This window comes from Sitophilus oryzae, unplaced genomic scaffold, assembly GCF_002938485.1.
Source record: "Sitophilus oryzae breed Bouriz unplaced genomic scaffold, Soryzae_2.0 scaffold_1442_pilon_pilon, whole genome shotgun sequence".
Taxonomy (NCBI): Eukaryota; Metazoa; Arthropoda; class Insecta; order Coleoptera; family Curculionidae; genus Sitophilus; species Sitophilus oryzae.
In genome coordinates this window covers 2956745-2981714 of record NW_022146107.1, presented here as the reverse complement: position 1 = coordinate 2981714, position 24970 = coordinate 2956745, and the positions used below count along the sequence as shown (strand labels likewise).

The 24970-nt window shown below is 31.6% G+C and overlaps 3 protein-coding genes across 4 annotated transcripts in view; 2 read left to right on the top strand and 1 right to left on the bottom strand.

Annotated features, from left to right (window-relative positions):
• Window positions 1-11476, top strand: part of LOC115877070 (fibronectin type-III domain-containing protein 3A-like) — a 268442-nt gene extending 256966 nt beyond the window's left edge. Inside the window, 10 exon segments of the mRNA XM_030893144.1 lie at window positions 436-572; window positions 1563-1735; window positions 2815-2930; window positions 2993-3151; window positions 3436-3575; window positions 6273-6511; window positions 7901-8045; window positions 8133-8268; window positions 8335-8551; window positions 10682-11476. Of these exon segments, the coding sequence (XP_030749004.1) occupies window positions 436-572; window positions 1563-1735; window positions 2815-2930; window positions 2993-3151; window positions 3436-3575; window positions 6273-6511; window positions 7901-8045; window positions 8133-8268; window positions 8335-8551; window positions 10682-11038 (1819 nt within the window). The 3' untranslated portion in view covers window positions 11039-11476.
• Window positions 11477-14300: 2824 nt separating this feature from the next.
• On the bottom strand, window positions 14301-22669 carry LOC115877067 (U2 small nuclear ribonucleoprotein auxiliary factor 35 kDa subunit-related protein 2). Its single transcript, XM_030893140.1, has 10 exons — window positions 22464-22669; window positions 22260-22351; window positions 22063-22168; window positions 21400-21562; window positions 21097-21344; window positions 20359-20487; window positions 20122-20297; window positions 18996-19161; window positions 16583-16650; window positions 14301-16167 (listed from the first exon to the last, which is right to left on the bottom strand). Exons 1-10 carry the CDS (start codon window positions 22469-22471, stop codon window positions 15977-15979), a joined length of 1347 nt encoding a protein of 448 aa, XP_030749000.1. The 5' UTR covers window positions 22472-22669; the 3' UTR covers window positions 14301-15976.
• Window positions 22670-23533: 864 nt separating this feature from the next.
• On the top strand, window positions 23534-24703 carry LOC115877065 (phosphatidylinositol N-acetylglucosaminyltransferase subunit P-like). 2 transcript variants are annotated; one of them, XM_030893138.1, is made up of 3 exons: window positions 23534-23710; window positions 23868-23996; window positions 24054-24703. In XM_030893138.1, exon 3 carries the CDS (start codon window positions 24200-24202, stop codon window positions 24674-24676), a length of 477 nt encoding a protein of 158 aa, XP_030748998.1. In that variant the 5' UTR covers window positions 23534-23710; window positions 23868-23996; window positions 24054-24199; the 3' UTR covers window positions 24677-24703. The 2 variants fall into 2 exon arrangements, with proteins under 2 accessions (XP_030748998.1, XP_030748999.1); XM_030893139.1 differs by having other exon boundaries at window positions 23539-23710; window positions 24054-24649.
• Window positions 24704-24970: the final 267 nt, after the last annotated feature.

Genomic DNA, 24970 nt, shown 5'->3' with positions numbered 1-24970 from the left:
ACAAGAACAGAACAATTTTCTCTTTGTCAAAGTCAGAATCTTCAAAATATAAAATCTTTCAAAATTTAAACTGCCCTCATTGAAAAAAATACCGAAAAGTGTTTAATTTTAATTCTATCTTGTGAGTTTAATTTAAACATAATTTTACATTTTAATTACAACATAATTCCGGAAAAAGCTGAACCGCTCCGAAATTATCAAAAGCTTTGGAGAGCGACCGTTGGAAGAATAGCGCCAAATAGTATTTACATTGTCCTTATGGGCACTTTCCAATATAAACTTATTTCCTTTATCTATGACTTGACTTGAATAATTATCATCACTGGAATAATTAATTAATAATTAATGACGTTTCTCAGTGGAATAAGAACCAGTATTGTCCACAGTTGTCTCCAGCTATTTGGATTTCGTATATTTATTAATTATATTATTTTGTCTTGTTAGTTATATCTTAGAAGTCAATTCTGGTAGCGGGTACGAACAAGTTTATAGTGGTTCGGAAACGGAAGCTGTTTGCGATAGGTTAACGCCAGGAACGACATACCAATTGAGAGTTAGCTGTGCATCATCTGGTAGGTATTAAAATAATAAATACAAAATAATATGCGGTATTTACAAAAATTCAATGCCCCAGCCTTAATAGAGGAGCTATTGTCCGTTAAATGGATCAAGCGTGAACATGTTAATTACCAAATAAACTTTAGTCGTGATTAAGCTTTGACCGGCACAGCGTTGCCCACTTTTATACATATTTTCTTTAATCAAAATATTTTATGAAAACAAAATAAATTAATTATAAATACATAAACAGTTATTATTTACATCAACAAACTCACTCTTAACAGCACTTAAGGATATAAAGGGCCATTACTACTGCTTTCCCGTTCTAAATACCTAATAAGGTTGCGATGAGTTGTTTGCAACGGCTATTAAGTTATCTGGTACACCAACACTAAAAGAAGTTCTAAAAAACATTTATTTGACTGCAAGGTCATGCTAGTAAAAAATGTTTAAGCTTAAAGTATCATCACACACCATTTAAACCAAAAAATTTGTAATGCAAAATAAATGTCAGGAAATAAATAATTAAATGTGACAACTTGACATTTTTACAGCAGAGCTACCAACTGAATCCTCAGCGGTAACAAATCGTTAGCTCCGGTGCCGAATAATATGTCCACGGTTACGCAATTCAAAAGTTTAATTGGTATCACTTATACATTGACTTCCATTGTTCTTCCTCTTCTTCAACTGAGTATCTCATAAATGTGGATAGGTCATACTCCTTGCCGGATTCCATACAGAATTGTTCTCTAAAAACATCATTCCCATATAAATAGTGTATACTGAGCGTTTGTAGGAATCTTAGAAGTCTGTCCTATGATATGATCCTTGTAGACAGAGACAGTTAGTGTCTGTGATTTTAATTCACAGATAATTGACGTCTTCTGTTGAAATCGTCCCTGACAGATCATTATTAGGTACCGTACGATGTAAAAGTTTTATGATCAAGCTGTTTTAGATATTTTTTGGTCGTACTGAATATATAATATCAATTTTAGGTGGCCAGAGTTGTCCCTCGGACCCATGTACCGTAACGACTGAAGCGATAGGTCCAGGCAAATGTGGTACTCCCAAATTAGTGGGAAAAGCTAGAGCGGATGCTTTAACAGTGAGATGGGCAGAACCTGATTATAATGGCGGGGCACCCGTAATAGATTATGAACTAGAACTGGTAAGCGACACTGAACAAATTTATGGTATGATTAAAAAATGAAGAGAGCTATAGTTTATTCAAGAGATTCGTTAAGACCAGTTAAGACTGAATTATAGGCTTGGTGCATTCTCCGCCGGTGCTGCCACCATCGGAGAATATGGTTAACAACCGGTATACACATATACACGGGGTTTAAATAGCGAATATACTAAAAATTTATTAGATAATTATTCTAAAAGTGTTTAGAAGTATAATTTGTAAAAGTTCTAAAAATATAAATATTTTGATATCTTCAGAAGCTGGCTTGTATTATAATTTATTATTCAAGCTAATAAAACTTTTTAGATGAATTCAACTACGGTAGCTAGCATAGTTTTACGCACCGATTTTGCTAGCGGATACTATTTCGATTATAACGATTTTTTTAAAGGTACATAATTATAATTTTAGAAGATGTTCATAAAAAATGTAAGCACTAGTTGATTTAAACAAGTATATCATTAATATTGCAAATTATAATGTATCGTCTCATAGTATATGCCTATTTAATTTTTTGATTATATAATGAGCCCTTCGTTTACTCACTTGTTTCGTCGAACTGCTTTAATCGATTTTTGCTTTTGATCAAAAGATTTAAAATGATGTTTCGGGAAAGTTCAATATCCGGGAAAGTTGAGTGATTGAATGTTATCGCACCCAATAACCCTCCTTTACGTACATTTTTTCGACAATTTTTTTAACATTTGAAATTTTCACAGCACAAAGCGACGCCCATTTTTTTTTCTCTATTTCTCGAAACAGCGTTACATCACACAAACCTCGTATTTGAATGTTTTGTAGTTTCAATAACTGCACTATTAAAAAATTTAAATACTTCAATGTCATGACAAAGCCACGATTTTAATATTATTTCAATGCGATCAACATCAGAACCTAAAATTTCTGATTTCTGCCGTAGCGAGCGCTGCGGTCGGAATTTTCGAAATCTACTGAAATGCACCAAGCCTATACAAGACCAAAGGACTTTTTGTTGTGGTCTTCCATTAGCTCATCACTACTAATACCTTACTTTACCTTAAATTTAAACTCCTTTTCAGACTAATCCCGACTCCAGTCGACTGCTAATCCGAAAAAACAAAGAAACGGAGTGTACGATTTCACAGGGTATTATTCCAGGCCAAGAATACGCCTTTACAGTGAGGGCAGTGAATAGGTAGATAATATTCCATATTGCTCTGTTACTTACGTTTCAAATACTTCTTATTTTCCTTATAGGATATGCGCAGGCGCTTGGTCTGATACGCTTAAAGTAGTCTCAGGTGCTGCCCCTCCCGGAGAACCTACCAAACTAACTTTAACGTGCAGGTCGGCTTTCCACGTGAGCATAGAATGGACCGAACCACCAAGTAATGGTGCTCCAATCTCGGATTACAGGTAAAGTAATATGCGACCACGAGTAAACTTCATTTCTTATTTAGAAAGAGATACTAAAAAGTCAAATAATTTAGATACAAGATGCTTAAAAAATCACTAAAATCGGCCCACTAGAACAAAATATATTAAACTCTAAAATACATCAAAGTGTAGAGTGTAGATAGTGTGGCTATATAGCACTTGACATTCATATTTTCTGTCAAGATACCTGTTATACACTCACTCATAGAAAATGCCTCAGTTAAAATTACAATTTTCTCTAATTTAAGTATTATTTTCAACAGGTTAGAAATGTGCCCAGATACGCCAGATGATGTTAGTCTGTTTAGCAGTATATACCAAGGACCTCTCGCCTGTTATGAGGCTAAGAATTTGTCTCCCTTTAGAAAGTATTTCTTTAGGGTGCAGGCAACGAACTCTGCAGGTAGGTATCTTATTATATACTGTTTAATCCTTTGTATAAAAATATTATGGAAGGATGATAATGCTATCCATCTGTTGTCCGTCCTTCTTGCCAGGTGTCCAGTCCATTGCCACTTGAGAGATTTGACTCTATGGATGCTATCTATTACCTGGGTCTTTTGTCGTATCCACTCTATTCTTTTACGGTCTTTCTTGGTTATTCCTAGCATATTTCGTATCATTGAGCGTTGTGCGACCTGCAGTTTCCTTATAATGTCCGTTTTAAGTGTCCAGGTTTCGCATGCGTCAGGACTGGTAGTACACATTGGTCGAATGTTTTATTCTTTAGATAAAGTGGCGTTCTAGATTTGAATATGATTGAGTCTCTTCTATATGTACTCCATGCTAACTTAATTCTTCTGTTGATTTCTGGTAGTAGAGATACTGAGCTGTGTACTGGTTGTCCCAATTTTAAATATTCTACTATTTACAGTGTTGTGTTATCTATTAGAATGTATTTTCTGTCTATCGGTTCGTTGTACTTTAGTTTATTTTATGCTAAATTTATTTTGAGACCAATTTTATTGCTGGTTGTATTTAGTTCGTGAATTTATGCAAACTAAAGTAAATCTCATTTATACACAGGCATTTTATAAAGTATGAAAGACTTAGATTTTTTTATTGTAAGAAAATAATGAAAAAGCTTACAAATAAACAAAAAAAATTGTTTAGTGTCTTGTTTTACTCCACGTTTAGTGTGCTCACTACAAGATGAGGTGTGCAGAATGTAAAAATAATAAAATATGTCTCAGAGTTTTTAAAATTATGACAGAAGCCATCTTTAAATATCTTCGAGTGTCGTAGATCGTTGGAAGACCAGGTTACGGATTGAGTCTTCCAGGTTCTCGAGTTCCGCTTTAAGTTGGTTTCCACTTGAAAAGCAGAACGGTTCTGGTCCAGTTAGTGGAGTGTTCGCTCCGTTTCTAGCTAAATTGTTTGCTTTTTAGGGTTCCGTGCCCACAGGGTAAAAACGGGAACCCTATTACTAAGACTTCGTTGTCCGTCCGTCCGTCCGTCTGTCACAAAGGTCTTTCTTATTAACCGTTATAGCTAGACAGTTGAAATTTTTACAGATAATGTATCTATGTTGCCGCTATAAGAACAAATACTAAAAACTGAATTAAACTAATGTTTATAAATAAAGAAGTACTTTCACTAAACATTATCATAGTAAGAATTTTACATAGAATCTTTCAAGTCCTCGGTGGCCGCGTGGTTAAGCCTTAGGACTTTACGCTGCTATGACGTTGGAGCTGTAGTAAGGCAGGTTCGAATCCTAGTCAAGGCGACTTTTTTTTAATCGTTTTATTTTAATTTTTACATATTTATTTTTACTTTTACATATTAATTATTGATTAATACAATTTTTAGTAATGTGTTTCTTCATTTTTGTTTAATTACTTATACGCGCATTCAAAATTTCAGCTAAATCGGAAAAAAAGTTTATAATAATAAAGTGTCTAATAAAAAATGTCTGTACCTATGTGGCGGATTCATCTCTCCAAAAAAATCCTTTATGGGTATTTCGCCACTGCACTGCAAAAAAATCTACAAAATAAAATAGTTATTTTTTGTAAACACTTCTGCGTTAAACCTAAACGGACGCTGCTTGTCAGAAGTTGTGTTTACAGTAATAAAAATTTGCCTAACAAAGAAAAAAATGCTTAACGTTTCGGAAAGTTTTATCTTTCCTAAAATTAACGTTAATTAGTTAAAACAAAGTCTTTGGAACACAAAAATAAGTAAATATTCTTCTTAAACAACATTAAACAAAAATTAAAAATCTCAAACAAAACAAAAAAGAAACTGGACTGATAATATTATTCCATATTTTTAAAAAAAATAGCGCAAAAATATAATATTGTCTATTGTGTCATCTCCCATAGCAGAACGAAATTTTGTAACTATCAAGCCTGCTGACGAAAAACACCTTTCCGATTCTACACTTGTAGGCGGCATTGTACTTAAAAAATCAAAAGCTAGTTGTAAGTTTGTTCCACGTTGTCCACTCTTCTGGAACGTATCCATTTCATTTTTTATTTGGGCTTCCAAGTTTTCAGTTTTTGTTACTGGTGGCACTGTCATGCGATTTGACATTTTTTTGGTTAACGCTTCATCTAGCCTCTCCGAAAATGACACGTATCATTTAAGGCCTGGTACCTGTTCTGAATAGTAGCAATTGGCAAATCTTCATCCGATTCCGAACTATCTGAAGAATCTAATATGATTTTACTTGTTATATCTAGTCGTTTTAAGAGGTTTGCTACTTCTTGTTTCAAAAGTTTTTTATTATTCCGGGAATCACCGACGTATCGCTTGTCGGCGGCGCGCGGCGGCGGCGCTATAAGGAATTCAACTAAAAGAGAGTTTTTGCATATACAACCTTAAAAATAGAGTTTTACTATATTATATAAAATCCCGGGATTGGATCCTCTAGCTGGCACCCATATTTGTTCAGCTTCTCTAGACAATCTTTGACCAAGTTCGAGTTGATGCTTGCTGAGTTGATCGCTACTAGCGCTACTTGACTCTCGGATAAGTCTCAATAAACGATACTACTAATATATAATAACTTATAGCAAATATAAAAAATAGAAGAAAAAAGAATATTTTGATATATTTTTTTAAATAGTTTAGCACTAATGAATTTTAATTTTAGGTGTTGGTCCTTATTCTCCTATCTCCGCCACAATCACACCAGCTGCAACGCCCTCTGCCGTTTCCATTTTAAAAAGCGAATCCACGCCTACCACGATCACCCTGTGGTGGTCAGAGCCCAATTCAAACGGATCAGAAATAATCCACTACAACATTGATCTGGGAGACAATGCAATAGAGACTGACGGACCTACTACAGAGTATAGTCTAGAAAACCTCAAACCAGAAACTCAATATAGAGTAAGTTTAGATATAAACGATACCAATTAAACTTTTAGTTACGTAAACGAGGGCGCGTTTTTTGGATTCATTTTTGCCAACCGTGGACATATTCGGCGCCCGGCTGACTAACTGGAATTTAAATTTCCCGCTGGGAATTGAGGTGTTAGATCTGCTGTAAAAAATGTCAAGTTGTCATATTTATTTATTTATTTCCTGATATTATCATTCGTTTTGATACTTTAGTTTTGTATTAAGAGTTTTTGGTTTAAATGAATTGTGTTATTAACCTCTTTTAGTGAGAAGTGCACAAGATAGCTTAATAGCCGTTGTAAAAAAATCATCGCAACCTTATTGGAATATTTTGAACGGGAAAGCGATAGAATGAATTAAGTTTTGTTGACGTAAATAATCACTGTTTATATATTTAAAATTAATTTATTTTTGTTTCCTGAAATATTTTGATTAAAAGAAAATATGTTAAAGTAGGCAACGCTGTGCCGGGCAAGCTTAATCACGTGACTAAAAGTTTATTTGGCATGATCTATACCCTGCTGGCAAGCGAAACCTTGGGTTGGCATTTACCTGTGTTACAGAAGTGAATCGCTATGGCAATCTAGTAAGTCGGAGAGAGCAAAAATACCACCATATACATATAACTAAATATACTCAGTATTTCCTATTGAACCCCATGTGCTGTTTCCGTGCCGTAAGAAAAGGACAACATAACTCAGCTCCATATTAACGCTGCATAAGTCTATTTCACCCGGATATCGATTGAACTGCGATTGCGCCAAACTCGCGATTGATTGTTGTTTTAGTTCTGTTTGGACTACTTTTTATTTGTGCGCGTAAAAGAATGATTTTGTTTAGTTTATTTTTTCCAACTAATTTTTGATATTTTTCCAACTCCATGATAATGTGTTATAAATAATAAAAATATAAATAAAATTGAAGGTTAGGTGAAACGTCAGTAAACCACTTCCCTTTAAAACACCGACCAATGAAAACTTCTTCAGGTAAGGCATGCGCAGTTAAATAAATAATGCCAGTGAAATAGACTTATGCATAATTCCATATTTCTCTTTCACTGTTTAGGCTTCACTTTTTAGAGATTAGGCTGAGTATATTTAGTATGAAAAATACGAAGTATTTATTACATACCCACTTAATCTGACGCTAGATTCTATATGCGCTTGGGAAAATACTTGCCTTCTGTCTTTATTCAGTACATCTTATTTTGCTAAGCATGTACACTCTTCGTACACACGAAAATCGGCACCCTAAACCAGGAATGCCAGCCCTAGTATATATTGTGTGACATAGAAATTGGAACACCCAGTATATGCTATATTTATAATTTTATATCGGTTCATTGTCTGCATGTAGTAATATATTCCTTTCCAATAGATTAAGATTCAAGCTGTGAACGCTGTTGGTCCAGGAAACTTTTCATCGACTTGGAAAACGTCCACCCTAAGACTACCACCTACACCCCCTGTTTTAGAGTGCATTGGAAGTGGACACAATTACCTAAAGCTAAAATGGGGAGAAGGTATGATATAAAACCTCGCAAAAAATAATATCTTGCAAGATACAACTTATAATTTTCCCTGTATAATTTGTTTTATTAATATTCCAGGCAAGAATATCGATTATACTCAATTCTCCGTTGAAATGGAGAACCTGAGATCGAAAGAATGGCAGTGTGTATACAGGGGAACCGCCCTAACCTGCAAAGTAAATAAACTACATGAACTGACAACTTACAGGTTTAGGTGAGTTAAAAATGCAACATTGCAAAAAGTTGTTAATAATAACATCAAATTTAATGTAAACATTAGGATAAATGCCAGTAACGACGCTGGAATAGGAGACTTCTCTGAAGAGTACCAATTCAGTACGGGCATTGCACCTCCTTCCGTACTAAAGATGCCCAAGGTCACTGAAATCGAACAAAGAACCTGTACCATCGAATGGCTTCCTTCGAAAAACGGTTTTAGCGATCCTATCATCTACCAAGTCCAAATTGCCAGACTAAAAGAGCAAGTGTATAAACAGGTAATATATTTATTTTATAAGGGTCGCCACAGACTGTGCAGGCCAGTTTGTGCAGTTTAACCTACAGTACTACATTTTTATAGCCAGAGATGTACAAGATATCTCATAAAAAGTATCTGAAATACAAATTACAAGATATAAGCAAAGTACTTGAGATATCAATTACAAAATACTTTTGAAAAACGTATTTGAGATACTACGGTAATCGCAAAACATTTTCTGATGCACGTCATCAATCACATCGAAATTGACACTAAAGCCTATAAACCTGACTAAATGAAATTTTGAAAAAATGTTTAAATTTGTTGTATACTTTAAGATACCTAGCAGCTCTTCATTTTACTTTATAGAGCAAATGATTGTAACGGATATTTTATTTAGATTAAAGCTGTAAAATTAGTTTAAAGCGATTTTTATTATCGCCATGAGGGTCACATTGCGCCGCGATCATCAACGTTGTCGTTTAATATTTGACAATTATCGTAATGTCAGTTGATGTCAGTTAGTTTTGTATACTAAGGGCTGGCAAAGGTTAGTCTTGGGTCGAGATTTCCGTATGTAAGAGGAGTACAATGCGTTTATAATGTACTGAACAAAGAGAGAACAGTAAACACGTTGCCAAACGTGTAAAATAAACCGAGAGACTGCGCTCAGACGTGGAAGGCGATAGAGCAGATTTGGCGCAGTCCACCGGTCGACCCAATCAGTACCTCTATCAGTACTTAAAATTCTAGGGAAAGGTGTACGTCATGCGTTCAGCTTCACGATTTAATTACGTCTCGCGATACTTTTTTTGTTTATTTATTAACGAGTCGTTGTAATTTTCCCTATAGCTTGAAAAATTTTAAGTGCAAGTTAGAAACACTTGAATTTTTGTTAAAAATAAGTGGAATTGAGTTGGTGTTCGACAGTGGTCGCGCTATTAGAACTCTGAATTCAAAATGATTTTTTCTTCGCAGACAGTATGTGAAAATCTTTATAAATAAAAAAGTTACACGGTTGCTGAAAATTGCTATGCACTAAAATAAATGGATGGGTTGTTTAAAATTTATGAATGGAAAAACAACAACCTTATCGATTTTTTCTTATTTAAACATATTGTAAAAGATCCGATCTTCAAAATAAAAAAAGTTTCAATATCTAAAGTGGTTCTTAAGTTATGACGTGTTATTTGTTAAAATGTTAAGTTTTTAAATTATCGCGATTACTGACGTTGTATCTTTATAAAAAAATAGACACCGTAACGATATCCTTATAATTCCATTTCAGATGCTCAGAAACATATCTAATGATTTTATCTAGTTATCTTTTCGAAAAAAAAGTCGTTTAAAAATAAGCGGTTTGCGATCGTGATTTTACTTCACCTGATAGGGAAAGGCGTACCGGCAACGCCGCAACAGCACACCGTCGCATTTCTCTCACTCCGACTTAATAAGATCCCTATGCGATTTACTTCCACACATGTAAGTACCGACCCAAAAGTAACAGTTGCCAGCACGGTATAAACGTGTTGAAACTTTGGAAGTAATTCTCGTTTTTTTGTCGATTTTCAGTAGTTCATTAGTCTTTTTTTTAAATTATACTTTTAAGCACAAACAGTTCTTTTAAGAACTAAATTTTCCAGTTTTCCTGATAAACTATTTTGAACGAGAACGTGACAATAAAGGTCCTTAATCACCCTTGACTGCAATCAGAGAAGTAAGTTTGATTGGTAAGCACATTATACCACTTCCAAAGTTATTTGTACTTTGAGTGTTTAACTACTGTTAATAAATAAATTAATTACTAAAGTATTAATTATTAAAATAAAACGTAAAAATGCATAAATACTAGCTAGATACAAAAGAATAAAAATGTTTAAATTTTTAGTATGTATATTTTGTTCTATTTTAGATTTAATGTTAATAAATAAAAGTATTTTAGCAAACTAAGTATCCATAAAATACTAAGATACTAAAAAAATGTATCTAAATACAAGATGAAATTAAAGAAGTATTTCAAATATAAGATAAAAATACGTATTTTGTATCATATCTGTATTTCAAATACTTGTATCTGAAATAAGTCACATCTCTGGCAACATACAACTGTTTTCTTGGCTTTATATTAAGTAATTTTTACTTGTTACAGGTAAATCGCACCTCCGAAACCAAATGCCACATAGAAAACCTCGAACCGGGCGTGGAGTACTGTACCAGAGTCTGCCCGATTCGGGTGACGTCAACCAGTGAACTGCCAGGCCCGTACTCGCCTACGCTAAATGTCACCACCATATCGGCGGACGTGTCGGCTGTCACAAAAATGACACCCAGCGGCAACTGCAGCAGTACCGCGCACCACGTGTTCAAACACAGGACTTTAGCGACCAGCCTGTTCCAAGGAGTATCACTAAAGAAATTCTACGAGGAAAACCTGGTTTCTATTTGGGCGGTACTACTTACTGTAGCTGCTATAGTTATGTCTCTGTGCATAGCCTCGTTTTTGTAGGAGGTATAAGATGTTTAGTTCTTTATTTTTATATGACACACGTTCGAGGCGTAATTGTTAGGTTAGTGCAAGTCAAAAGGTCGCCTAAAAACTTAAAAATCAGAAATAAATGTCAATTATACTGTATAGAGATCTGTACTAACCCCAGATATGGAAAGAAAGGAAGTACTGCATCCCTTCAAGACATTTAATTATTATTTTATAGAAACCTAGCTCAAATTGATTGTTTTTTCTTGTTGTTATTTCATGTTTAAAACATATTGCTTCAAAAAGCACAGGAATGTTTTTAGATCAATTTTGGACTCAATTTCAATCTGACATTTTGATCTAATAATTTTAACTTCCAATATCAGCTGATTTAAAAATATATACAGGGTGGTCCGAACTGTATTCCGGAAACTTCGGCAGCATATTCTGCAGATAAGAATAAGTAAAAAAGTTCTTATAAATGTATGTCCTAAAATGCTTAGTTTCGGAGATACAGGATGTAGAAGTTTCATTTTTATTTCGATTTTTTCAAAATCATTTCTGAAGTAACGTCATTTATGAAATTTGGTGTCTGGGAGTTTTTTGATATGAGAAATTTGATTTTGATGTCAATATGACTCTTACTTGTAGAGGGCGCCACCTACATATTTTTAACTTGTTTGAAGAGTAAAAACTTTTCGTCCGTACCTCTATAAAACTACTAAGTAAAAAAAAATAAATTTCCGACGTTTTTAACGTAAAAAAGGTCTCAAAAATGTATCATTTCAGTCAAATAACTATCTACTCAACATGTTTATTTTTTTTCAATAATGACATGTATTGACTATTTCCATTCTAAATATCTCGAGAAGGGTTGTTCACCAACCAACCAATTTTTCACCTAAAAAATTACGAAAATGTAATTGTTTTCCCTCAGTAGTTCTATACAGGTGCGGACAAAAAGTTATTACTCTTCAAAACAATTAAAACACATGTAGGTGGCGCCCTCTACAAATAGGAGTCATAATGACATCAAAATCAAATTTCTCATGTCAAAAAACTACCAGACACCAATTTTCATCCAAATATTGACTTTACTTCAGAAATTATTTGGAAAAAATCGAAATAAAAATGAAACTTCTACACCCTGTATCTCCGAAACTAAGCATTTTAGGACATGTATTTATAAGAACTTTCTTACTTCTCTTTATCTGCAGAATGTGCTACCGAAGTTTCCGGAATACAGTTCAGACCACCCTATATTTATAAAAATATTTTCCAGATTTTATATTAAAAAAGGAAAATCTCATGACAACCCACAACATTTGCCTTGACTACCAACAGAAAGTCTTTCTTATCAACCCATGTTTTTACTTTTTATCCAGGATATTCCAGGATTATTATTAAGGTACGTCCATAGTGCACCGGCCCCGTGCACCGCCTCGTTCAGGCAAGATCTTCGCTTTGTGAACCTGCGTCATTAAAGCAGGTAGTGGCTATTAACAATCGCTTGCAGAAAGCGGGAATGTCATTTTTTTATTAGCTAGTGATAATGTTTATATTAAACTGACACAAAAAGGTACTACTCGCGTTCATGAAATTAATCGGTCTCATTTTGAATTTGGTAAATATCATACGTTAAAAATACCCTCAAAAATTTTACGAATATTTCCGCATGGAGAACGAAACGTTGAAGTATATTTTCAACAAAATTGAAAACTGTTTGAAAAGTGCTGCAATTTTCAAAATATACAGATGTATACAAGATGGTTATGATCAGTGGCGGCTTAACCATGAGGTCAAATGGTCAGTGCCCCCCCAAAATCAGAAGAAAATTAGAAAAATCTATTTAAATTGTACTTTTTGTAAATCACATATTTCCATCCTAAGATATTCAAAACTATTCCCAAAAATCTTCAATTTGTCCAATTTTCGCTTGAAAACGTTTTATTTTACCCATTTTCTCTACTGCCGCACAGTGGGGTATTTGACACCAATAGTTGATCGAATTTTTTTTATGTAGACCTTATATAAATTATTGCTATTTTCAATTAAAGAGGAAATAATATGAACAAAATAAAGGATAATTCGTCGATTCTAAAAAAAGGAAGAAAAATCACTGTTCCAGTGTTTCCACGGTCAATGCCACTAATGCCAGTAGTAATATCGCAACTAATACTACTAATGCTACGACTGATCCACGACCAATACCCATACCACTAAAGCCGCTACTAATGCCAAATTGTGCTATACTGCTAATGGCACTAATGCGATCGCTTTGTAAACAACAATGCCATCGAGGTTTACACCTCGCATTAGTATATCACTGATTTGCAAATTAGAGGAATCCAAGAATGTTTTTTCTCATTTTATCAGCAAAGTCGCAGTATTTTATTTTACTGTATGAAAGTTCAATGTTTACTAAGTAAAACATATATAGACAATAGACTAAATCTCTAAGTATAATAAAAATGTCACAAATTTAATCAAATTTTCTGAACGCCTAACTTTTAGTTGCAAAAAAATCGTTAGTATAGAGAATATCAAAACGAATAATATGTCTTTGTAGAATACATACCTGCAGCTTGCTGAGCCATTTTCAATTAAAACAATAATATAAACGTAAAAGGAGCACAAGAACAACAACAATTTATAATCTTAAACATAAAATTTAGCCATTTACCTCTTATCTGTGAGAAGTAACAACTTTGACGTTTCGTTGAAACAAATGAATGCAACTAAACAGACCCATATAGCAACGCCATTCATGGCAGACATGATTTAACTTATCATTTATCTTTCTTTGGGAAATCTAAACACATTTGCTTTTTCGAATTTTGATCACCTTTTTCATGCTAATACTCCACCGTGTACCGGTCAAAATTTCATTTTGTCCTTCGTCCCCACTATGTTTTACACGTATTAAACTCTAAATTCCGCGGCTCGTGACGCCAACGAGGTAAGGTATACTACGTATAGAAAATATAATGGGTTAAGGTGCGATAGATATAGTTTATATTGGCCATTGACCGCGCCATTCATAAAAGGATTTCAGTCATATCGCTGGAAAAATTTCGCCGTTTGGGCAGTTTGGTTGTTTATAAAAACTCATTATAAAACAGGGTAGGTTTTTGTATCGTTTATCACTGACGCACTACGGCCACGCGCATACAGTTGTTCCTTTATTTTTCACCGCTAGTTTGCCGCAATAAAGCGGGAAGCCGGTGCACTATGGACGTACCCTAATATTATAAGAAAAAGGTAAAAGTGCTAAGCTTCAAACGAATTTTTATTGATTGATTATAAATTTAATTTGGTAATAGTTTTTGATGAAGTGCACGTCAACTTCTATTGATTTCTCTATAGTTTCCAAACTGAACAATATTTTTGATTGAAATATACCGCACGAGAGAAGCTGGTGTATGAATTATTCAAAGTAAATTTATAAAATAATAATGAAAAATGTTTTTCCAAGTTAAAAAGCTTCGCACTAGTATTACAGTATACTATACAGTGATGGTACCCTACTTGTTCACGTGTTATTAACTTTCAAAAATAACCCCTCTCTATATATTTACGATTTTTGTTCCCGTAGTTGTTATCTATATGTGCAATAATGTATTGTTTTTTTTTTATTTTTTTTATATTTTTGTTGAATGCATTTACTACTTTATACAAAGGTGTAAGTATAGTTTAGAAGTCCTTAAGAGTATATATGCCTTTATGAATTCATATTATATTCTATTTATATATAAATCTATTCAAAGTTAATGTAGAATATATATTTTTTTAATCATATTATGTTCGCTTCATTGGCCAACGTTAAAACGGAATAAATATTACAAACAATATATACAAAAAAGTATTACTAAACAGGGCTTGATATACTAAGGAACAATAATAAATGTCCTTAGTTGTACAATAACCAAATGTATCGTTAGATTAGAGCTCTAATCTAATCATACATTTTTCTTTTTTAAAAATTTCTATATAAAACCAAGAGACATTATTAAATGTTTTTGGTATTTTTTTATATATTATATGTGTCTGTATTTTAAATGAGTGGTGCTAAAATGATGTGATGTTTGCTGTATAGAGTGTTTTTTGACAAAATGGATTAGAGGATACGCTTTATTTCTTCCAGATATTTAGTGTTTAAGTCAATTTTTAGGAACCTAGACGAAAAAAAATTTATGAAATTATATTTTTAAAAAAATAATGTTCCTTTTTTAATACATATATAGATAGATATTTGTAAAGAAATTCCATTAGATGTACAAATATATGAAAAATTAAACAAATTTTATAGTAAAAATTCAATTATTGTGTCATATAATCAAAATTTTTCGTTAAAAGTCAAGTTTTGTCTATGGAGATTTTTTAATATTATTTTTTCGTAGTAAAACACCCTGTATCGTGTGTTGTTATTATTCCAGTCATACTGTACATTATTCTCTATAAATATACGTGTGGTTGACGGTCTTAAATTATTATAAATATATATTAAAAATGAATTTAAATTAATTGTGTATGTTTAAGTGGCTGGAACATATGTACCTATAAAATATTTGAATATTATATAATTCGTAAGAAAAATATATATAAATATATATACTTATTATTATTATTGTATAATAGAAATATTTTGAAAAAAAACCTAGAAAAAAAAATGATATAACGGTAAATCTGGTAAATCTTATATGTATGATATATTATTATTATTGGGACTTGACAAGTGTGCTCAAAGCACAATCCGTAAGAGAATATATTAATATATGCTATAGGAAATACGTATATACAAATAAAACAATTATATTTTATGTACTAATTTGGTTTATTTTACTACCTACCCTTGAAATCCTTGAAATTTAAAATTTCCTCAAATTTCTATTTTTTTTTCTTAATTTATTTTACCTTATATTTCACACAGGCACGCCTATGGCATAACAGCAATAAAATTCATATAAAGAATTAACGACTTTTTCTGTAAGAATCCTTTCTACGTTTGGATTTATCTCGTTCTGATCTTCTGCTTCTTGATCTAGATCGTTTTCTCGTCTTATGTTTATTTTTAGTGTCTTCATAATTTTCATGTTTTCTTCTCTTGGAAGTTCGACTTTTACGTCTAGAAACATGACTGGAATCGGAAGATTTTCCTAATTCTATAAAATGATAATAATGAAGAAAATCATTGATAACTACTAGGTTTGTTCCAACACAGAAATTTTTTGTCGACTGGACAGTTCTGTTACTATTCCATAATTAAATGCCGATTAGAACGGTTTTTGAACTGTTTACTCGTCACATTTAGTATAAAAAAATTATTTAAAATATGTATAAAAACGACAAATACCAAATAAAACTTGAGGAATCAACAAATTAAAAACAGAAAATAGCCAAAGACATAAAGGAAAAACAATAATCATCATAATACAGTCTTAATATGCAGGTGAGTTCTTAAGATTCTTGCTTTTAGGCTGGTATTGAAATACAATTCTGGTTGGAACGCAAAAGTAACCGTACAAGAACGGTTCTCTACTATGTTGGAACAAACCTATTGATAACTATTATATTTACCGGTTCTTGGAGTGTGTTCAGGAGACTCAGACCATCTCCAATTTCTTCTCTCCGAATGGGAATCCCAACTTTAAAATAATACTATTTTTAGAATGTGACTATTTAAAACAATAACTAACAGCTAAGACTTGTACAGGGTGAGTCAACGATAGAGTAAAGTCCATTATCTCATTTGTTTCAAGGTTTACAAAAAAATGTTAATATAAAAGTTATAGGGATGGTTAAGATACACATTTTAAAATTATTATAGAGTATACAAGGTGCTTCAAAAAAGTGTGGCGGCTATAACATATGTTTTTTTAAATGCAACACCCTATTTTTTATTTTATTTTTAGATTCTGCGTAAAATTCCATAACTTTTTATTATTATATATAATGTTATATACCTAAAATTAATAGTTTTTGTAATATTTCAATTTATTTAAACAAATGTTAAATTGCAGTGTGGTAAAAAATTGTCAGTGGTGCCATTGTTTCTAAAGTTGGAGTACCTACTAAAATTTGGTAGGAGAGTTTTATAGAAATGAAAAAAAATATATATGTAAAGATATTTTAGTTAAATGATACAGGGTGTTCAAAATATATTTATGAATTTCAACTACTTAAAATTAAAAAAAAAAAAAATTAAATTTTTAAATGGGACACCCTATATATTATCATTTTTTTTATCAGATTTTACAAAACTCTTCAACTTTTATTAAGTATGTCAAACACCTGTTTTTAATAGTTTGCGATTTATTCCCATTTTTTTTCTTTTACCCATATTTTTAATACAATTACCCTATAAAATCATAGTGGCCATGACAAAACAAAAATATTTATTACTTACCTTTAACAAATAGGTTCATAATTAGTTACAATTGCTGGTATTAGTTAAGATTAATTAACTTTACTCAAATAAACTAAATCGCAGTAGTGAATTTCTTGGTGTATTTCTATATTATGAAAGATGACACTTGGGATTTTTAGTCAGGGCGAATAGCCACAGATTAGGATAATACTAGATTACCTAATTGCTGAAGACTGCTGATATAGAAAAATTTTCTAAATCGACATACGGTAAAGTTTTTCTCGTAGTAATTCTGGTTTATAATTCATCAGAAAAAAAGCCAATATTACTACTGCCATGAAACCGTCCCATTACACACTGAAGATGTTTTCTAGATAATATATATCTATTCTTATAGTAGTTAGCTAAATACTATATAATATATAGTACTGAACCAAAAAATGTGGTTTTCTAGGCTTGTCCGTGTTTTTATCATGGTGACTATGATGTTATAGCGCAATTGTATTAAAAATATGGGTAAAATAGAAAAAAATGGAATAAATCGCAAACTAATAAAAATAGGTATATGACATACTTAATAAAAGTTGAAGAGTTTTGTAAAATCTATCAGAAAAAAATTATAATATATAGATGCACCATTTAAAAAAATTGAAATTTCTTGATTTTAAGTAGTTGAAATTCATAAATATATTTTGAACACCCTGTAACATCTAACTAAAATATCTTTACATAGGTCTTTTTCTATATCTCTATAAAATTCTCCTACCAAATGTTAGTTGTCCAACTTCAGAATCAATGCCATCAATGACAATTTTTTATTACACTGCAATCTAACATTTGTTTAAACAAATATAAATATAACAAAAACTATTAATTTTAGGTATATAACATTATATATAAAAAAGTTATGAAATTTTACGCAGAATCCAAAAATGAAATAAAAAATAGGGTGTTGCATTTAAAAAAAACATATGTTATATTCGCCACACTTTTATGAAGCACCCTGTATACTGTATAATAATTTTAAAATGTGTATCTTAACCATCTCTACAACTTTTGTATTTAATATTTTTTGTAAAACTCGAAACAAATGAGATAATGGACTTTACTCTATCGTTGACTCACCCTGTACTGTATAGAGTGTCCTATTTTCGTGATTTACAGTGTTTCTCGTTTATGAGTACAGATAGTTTTTTTTATGAAACTAATGATGTTATATACAGATTTGTCCTAACATCCATCTTAGTCCCTAAACCATCTTAGTTCGAAATACAGGACTAATTTGTTCCCGAAATAAACGAGACACCCCATAAAACACACGAAAATGGGACACTTAATACCACCTAATAAATACAGGGCGTTTCAAAAAACATGTGCCATTTCTCGTGGGGATATTCCTCACGTATAAATACGATTAGTTTTCATATTAACCACCTATGTTAATATGAAAAATAAATCTTATTTTTAGGAGAGGAATTTCCCCACGAGAGATGGCACGTTTCTTGAAACACCCTGTATATTCAAATTTATAGGACATTAATTTAAATCGAAAAATACTTTTAATGCTCAAGTTCTGTAAAACACATCCAGTATATTTTTTACCAAATTTAAATCCAAACCCACCTTTCAAAATCGTCCTTTTCAAATTCAAAACTATTTTTCTTGTGCCTTGACTTCGTGTATCTGTATCTTTCTTCTTCTTGGTGATTATAAAGATTTTTCGGATTATTAAATATATGTAAAAAATTGCAAGAATTTCCCTTAGGACACTTCCTTTGGAAAAACAAACCTAGAAGAAAATTTTAACATACAAAGTTCCAATTAGACCATATACAGGGTTATACCGGGTGCGTCTCAAAAGTGGCTCACCCCTATAACTTTTTTATTTTTTCAGTTAAGAAGAACGAGATTTGGTAAGTTAGTATATGACATAAATTAGGATTGATTGACGTATTCAATTGTTTTCGGTCACTTCCTGTTTCACCGGAAATGACTCCAATTTTTGACTTTCAAATGGCACCCTCGATATTTTTTTACTTTATTCAATAAAATATAACACTCTGAATAGAATGACATATCATATGTCAACCTTTTACATTTTCGCATATGGTCTATTTGAAATTGTAACATGCGGTTCATAACGAAAATTTGACCAAAATACCAAGTGTGTGGTATCAAATTATTCGTAAAAAAATGCTTTTTCCAAATATACTAATGAGCCATCCTTGTTCTATTTGAAAAAACTGAGATATGATTAAAAATACAATTTGGGCATTTTTTAACCAGCCAGGACAAGACACTAAAAACATTAGACGATCGAATTTATTTTTCTAAGGCTCCTTCATTAAGAATTAGTGTTTTTAACATAGCCATAGCACTCTAGATTGAAATTTAGAATACGATTTTTCATTACGTGAGAATTCACAAAAATTGACATATGATATGTCATTCTATTCAGAATGTCATTTGCCTTTTAAAAATCAAAAGTTGTTGTTATTTCCAGTGAAACAGGAAGTGGCCAAAAACAATTGAATACATCAATCAATCCTAATTTATATCATATACTAACATACCAAATCTCGTTTTTTATCTGAAAAAAAAATAAAAAAGGGATTATAGGGATGAGCCACTTTTGAGACGCACCCGGTATACATCATGATTTTTCTAAAAATGCACAATGGACCATGGTAGCATAATATTTCAAAAATAGTCTATAGAAATACGTGCAAATGTTTAAAAAAATACTAACCACAAATTGCAACCTTCCAACTATTAATTTTGGAAAAATTAACATTTAATTGCCTACCAGCATACCATCTTCCGTTAAATTTATGATAACTAACTAAGGCATCTCTTGTAGTATAATATTCTACATATACATTCCCTCTTAAATGACTCTCATGATTACAGCAAGTGTAAAAGTTCCTAAAAATATTTATCTTTGAAATACCCTGTATTTTGAAATATATAAAAAATAGCAAGTAACCTTATTTTTCCGCATTTTTCTAATTCCGGTACTACATCAAAAAAGAAATCTCTATAATGGGCGTAAGTATCCTCTCTTTCAAATTCCAAACTTGAATCACTTCCATGTTCGTTTTCTTTGGCTTCTAAACTAAAATTTAGATCAAAAACTATTAGTCAGTACATTATTTCTAGTACTACTAAAGTGGTTTTGGTGATTATTGTCCTAATGTCATATTGATGCCACATTATATACTCTATACTAGATTAAAAAAGAATAACCATACAGTCTTGGTTATAATTAAAAATTATTAATAATATGACAACTTAATATTCCTTTATATGGCTTCCCTCTGTAGTAACTGCCTGTAGAGGTCTGTTCATACTATACTGTCTGAGGCTGCAAATATAATATTAAATTATGTTTTCCCATTCTTCTTCAAGTACCAAGAGAAGTTCATTTAATGAACTGGAGCCCACAACCTCTAAGCCTCCTGCTAAGCATATCCCAACTGTGTTCTATAGGGTTTGCTATAATTTTTTGCACAATAATCACCAATACCACCTCGTCATATTGAAAAATACCATCAAAAAGTAATGATAATTGAAAAAAATGGAAAATGTTTGTGGCAAGTTCATTTCGCTCTTAAAAATAAACCAATATAGAAAACTAAGTTTACAAAATAAATTTGATATATTTATATAAAATTTGCTAAAAATTCATGAAAATAGGGCTAAAAATAAAAAAATCACTTATTACCTGATGTCTGTAAAAAAATTAGTTATTAAAATGGTTTTACTAATTCCAGGTCGTACATGATTTCTTGAACAGCTATCGAAAAATCTACAAGCGGAAACTTTCTCAAAGAAAGGACATATTTGCTTTCCGGGATTAGTTTCCAGAGGAGCTTTCAAGTGTTCCGGAGTTTCACCACCATGTTCCAAGAAGTCCAGTAATAATTTTTCACGTTCTTCCTGTTGGATACGTTTCAACTCCAGTTGTTTTTCCTGTTGAAATATCTCGTTAAATTTTATGATAAATTATATGTTAAATACCTTGTACTTTTGCAATTTTTAACTCTTTCAGTTTTTCTTGTTCTCTCTCCCATTCCATTCTTATTTTTATGTTTTGTTTCATCTTTTCTTCGCGAGCCAGAGCCAGTTTTTTCTGTAATTCTTGCCATTGCTTTTGAGCTTCTTTTTCAACTTTTCTCCAATGTAAATCGCTTAAAAATAAAGGGAAATTAAAACAACTTTCGTTGCACATCATCAATGACACCATGCGTTGGTTATGGATTTTGCTGGTGGTCGTATTATGATGTGCAACCAAAGTTATTTTAATTTCCCTAACATACACAGCTTCTCTTTGTATTATCATTCCCACAAAATACCCTTTCGAACACACAGGGTGGTCCATTAGTGCTAGAAATTCTAGTATTGTCGTCGTTGACAAAGATATGAAAAAATAGATAAGTGTTGCATTGGAAAAAATTGAGATATAGCATAACAAATACTGCAATGTTGGCCACGCTATAAAAACTACCCTGTACAGAAAAATAGCAGTTGCAATTTGAAAAACTTACTGTATGATTACTTCTTTTGTTAGTTTTAAGGTGCAACATTTTTGTAAAACTTTTTTTTGCATATCTTTGGTTTGACAACGATAATATGAGACTTCCACGCAATAATGTATATAGAAGATATATAATTATAAAACATATCATACTTTAGAGCTGATTGTCTTAATTCTTCTTCCTCTTTCTCTTGCTCAATAATTTCCTGTTGTTGAATCCATTGCTGATAATGTGGAGAATCTATTAACTTTCGTTGATCTGTTCAAAGGGCAACACAGAATTTTAATAGAAATATAATTAAAATCACACATTTTTAATAATGATAGGTATTATACAAACATTTCATTACCTTCCTCTAATTTAAGATCTCGTTCTTTTGCTCGAATTTGTCGTATTTTTTTTCGCCTTAATTTCTTTGCAAGTTTCCTCCATTCTTCGTGTCTAAATAAATTATTAAGAAAAACTGTAACTTTAAAGATAGTATTCAAAATCACAAAATTACAATTAAAGTATATATGTACAAATATGAACAGTCTGTTAAAAGGATACCTACTTCCCCATACTAATGGAGAATACCTAATATTTTTAAAAAATATACATAAAATCACAATTTTCTCTGGATTATAACTTAAATTCAAAACCGTACGATTCTAGTGATAAGTAATTTAACAATACAGTTGGCAAAAAACGGTAAAAACTGGGTAAAAGCATTGAAAATTGAAAATAAAAATAAAATATTAATTTTTAGAAAAATAACAACAGTTCCGGTTATGTAGAATTAAATGTAGAATTCTTCTCTTTTTAATTAATTTACAGGCCTAAGCTACTAGGACTATCCGGCTAGAATTCTTCTTTGTTACATAAAATGTGAAATATATTCTCAATACGCGTGCGCTACGTAGAATTCGATACCAATTGAAATGTAGAAATCAAGCGACCAAAATAATCGCATCTTATCGATATCGTTGCTGCACGGAGTGCCGATCCTATAGAATTCTGACGATATGTAGAATTCTACATGACACAGAGTCCCACTGCTGAAATACGGAAAAAAAGAAGAATAGAGATAGCGCCACTGTGGAAAAAGTGAGAAAATTTTGAACTAAAGTGTCTCCAAGGTTGCCAAGATATTAGCGAAATTCTGATACTAATCTAAATCATGAATCTAAATCAATATTGTTGTAAGTTTAAAACCTTTTTAAAACGAATTAAATTGTTACGAAATATCGATCATGATTTTGTAACAGTTCAGTTCATTTTACACTTACAAAAATATTAATTTAATTTATTTTTGTTTCAGGATTTCGCTAACATCTTGGCAACGTAGGAAATACTTTAGTTCAAAATTTCCTCACCATTTTTACAATAGCGCCACCTGCATTCTTCTTCTTTTTCATATTTCAGGTCCTAAAAGAACCGTAACCACAGAGAAAAGTAAAGTTCTTCTTTTCTATAATTATGGCTCGAAATATAGATAACCACAGATTTGATATAGATTTCTTCTTCCTTCTTCTTAAATGGTTTCAACTTATATAGGTCATTTGGCCAGTATCCAGAAAAATTATCAAAAGGAGAGTCTAAAATATAATCTATGGTTAAATATTAAACAAAGACAACAACAAAAATAAAGAAGTACAGCAATAATTTGAGTTTATGACAGAAAACAAGGCGGAAGAGAAAAATAAGAAGTTTAAAATAAAAATTATACACTTCCTGTGCTGAAAATTACCGTTCAGCAAAAGAATAAGTTTGTATTTTCCTCTGAAGATCGAAAATGAGCAACACCAAAGAGCTAGAAATGTATCCTTTTCTAATAACTTACTTATAAGCACTCAGTTCTTGTTCAAACTATTTCTCGAATTCCTTTGTGTAATATAAAATATATTTCGTATTTTTTATATAAAACATATATTTATATTTATCAATTTATTATGTTCCTTAACTTAAGATATTTAAGTGAAGTCGAAGTACCTTTTTCTAACAAGCAAAGTGCACAAATAACATTTGATGTATTAAGAGTTGACGAGGAACCTAAAAGAGGTGGAGTTAAGAGAGAATTAACTTTACAGGATAAAACTATTAAAGCGTAAGTTTAAATTGTCTGCTATAATATAATAAGATAAAAACGTTGTTATTATTGTAGGAAATTCAGTGGCTACGAGGCTAGCCACATAAGGACAGCTCTAAGAAAACATATGGAAAAAGTAGAGCTAGTAGCTGAAACAATAACCACTATCGGGCATCCAAAACCTGAAAGATACAGTCATTATTAAGGATATTTGTCACAATATGCCACACCATACGCCTGCCCCAACACCCAGCAGGGCCGTATATGGTTTTGTCATGTTTCTAAGTTTACAGCTACTCTTTGCAATTTATTTAATATGGTCGTTAGTACCTAAGCAGTATTTTGAATTAGTCGGGTTCAATTTTTTACCACAAAGACATTGGGCAGTGTCAGTACCCATCTTTATACTTACAGCAACATTTATCTTTGGTTTCGTTATTTATCCCAGCTTAGGATTGTTAATGACACCTCATTATGACGATATAAGAACAATAATGGATAAAACTGGTAGAAAAATTAAGAAAAATGCTGTAATTTTACAGGAAGACGTTACAGAAGATTGTATTTGTAAAAGTAAAGAGAAATGCTGGAAGGAATATTATAAACATGACAAAAACTTTATTAAGAAATCTATACCGGCTGCAGAAGATTTAAATATTTGGGATGTATCAGAAGACTTATATTTAAATAATATGTAATAAATAAAAATAAAGTTCGTAATCATATTTATTTCTTTTCTTTGGCCTTTTCAAAATTAAAATAAAACATTAAAAACATAGTAAGGCACAATAATAATATCAATAACTTCTATAAATCATTTAGTTATACTTATACTGGGTGTTATTTCAAAAGTGGCTTTTTTCTATAACTTTTATTTTTTCAACATTGAGACATAACTGAGAAATGCGTCAATCAATTCTGATTTAAATTTGTTTTTTATCTGAAAAAATAAAACACTAATTCACCACAATACACCGAAACACTTTGTTTGG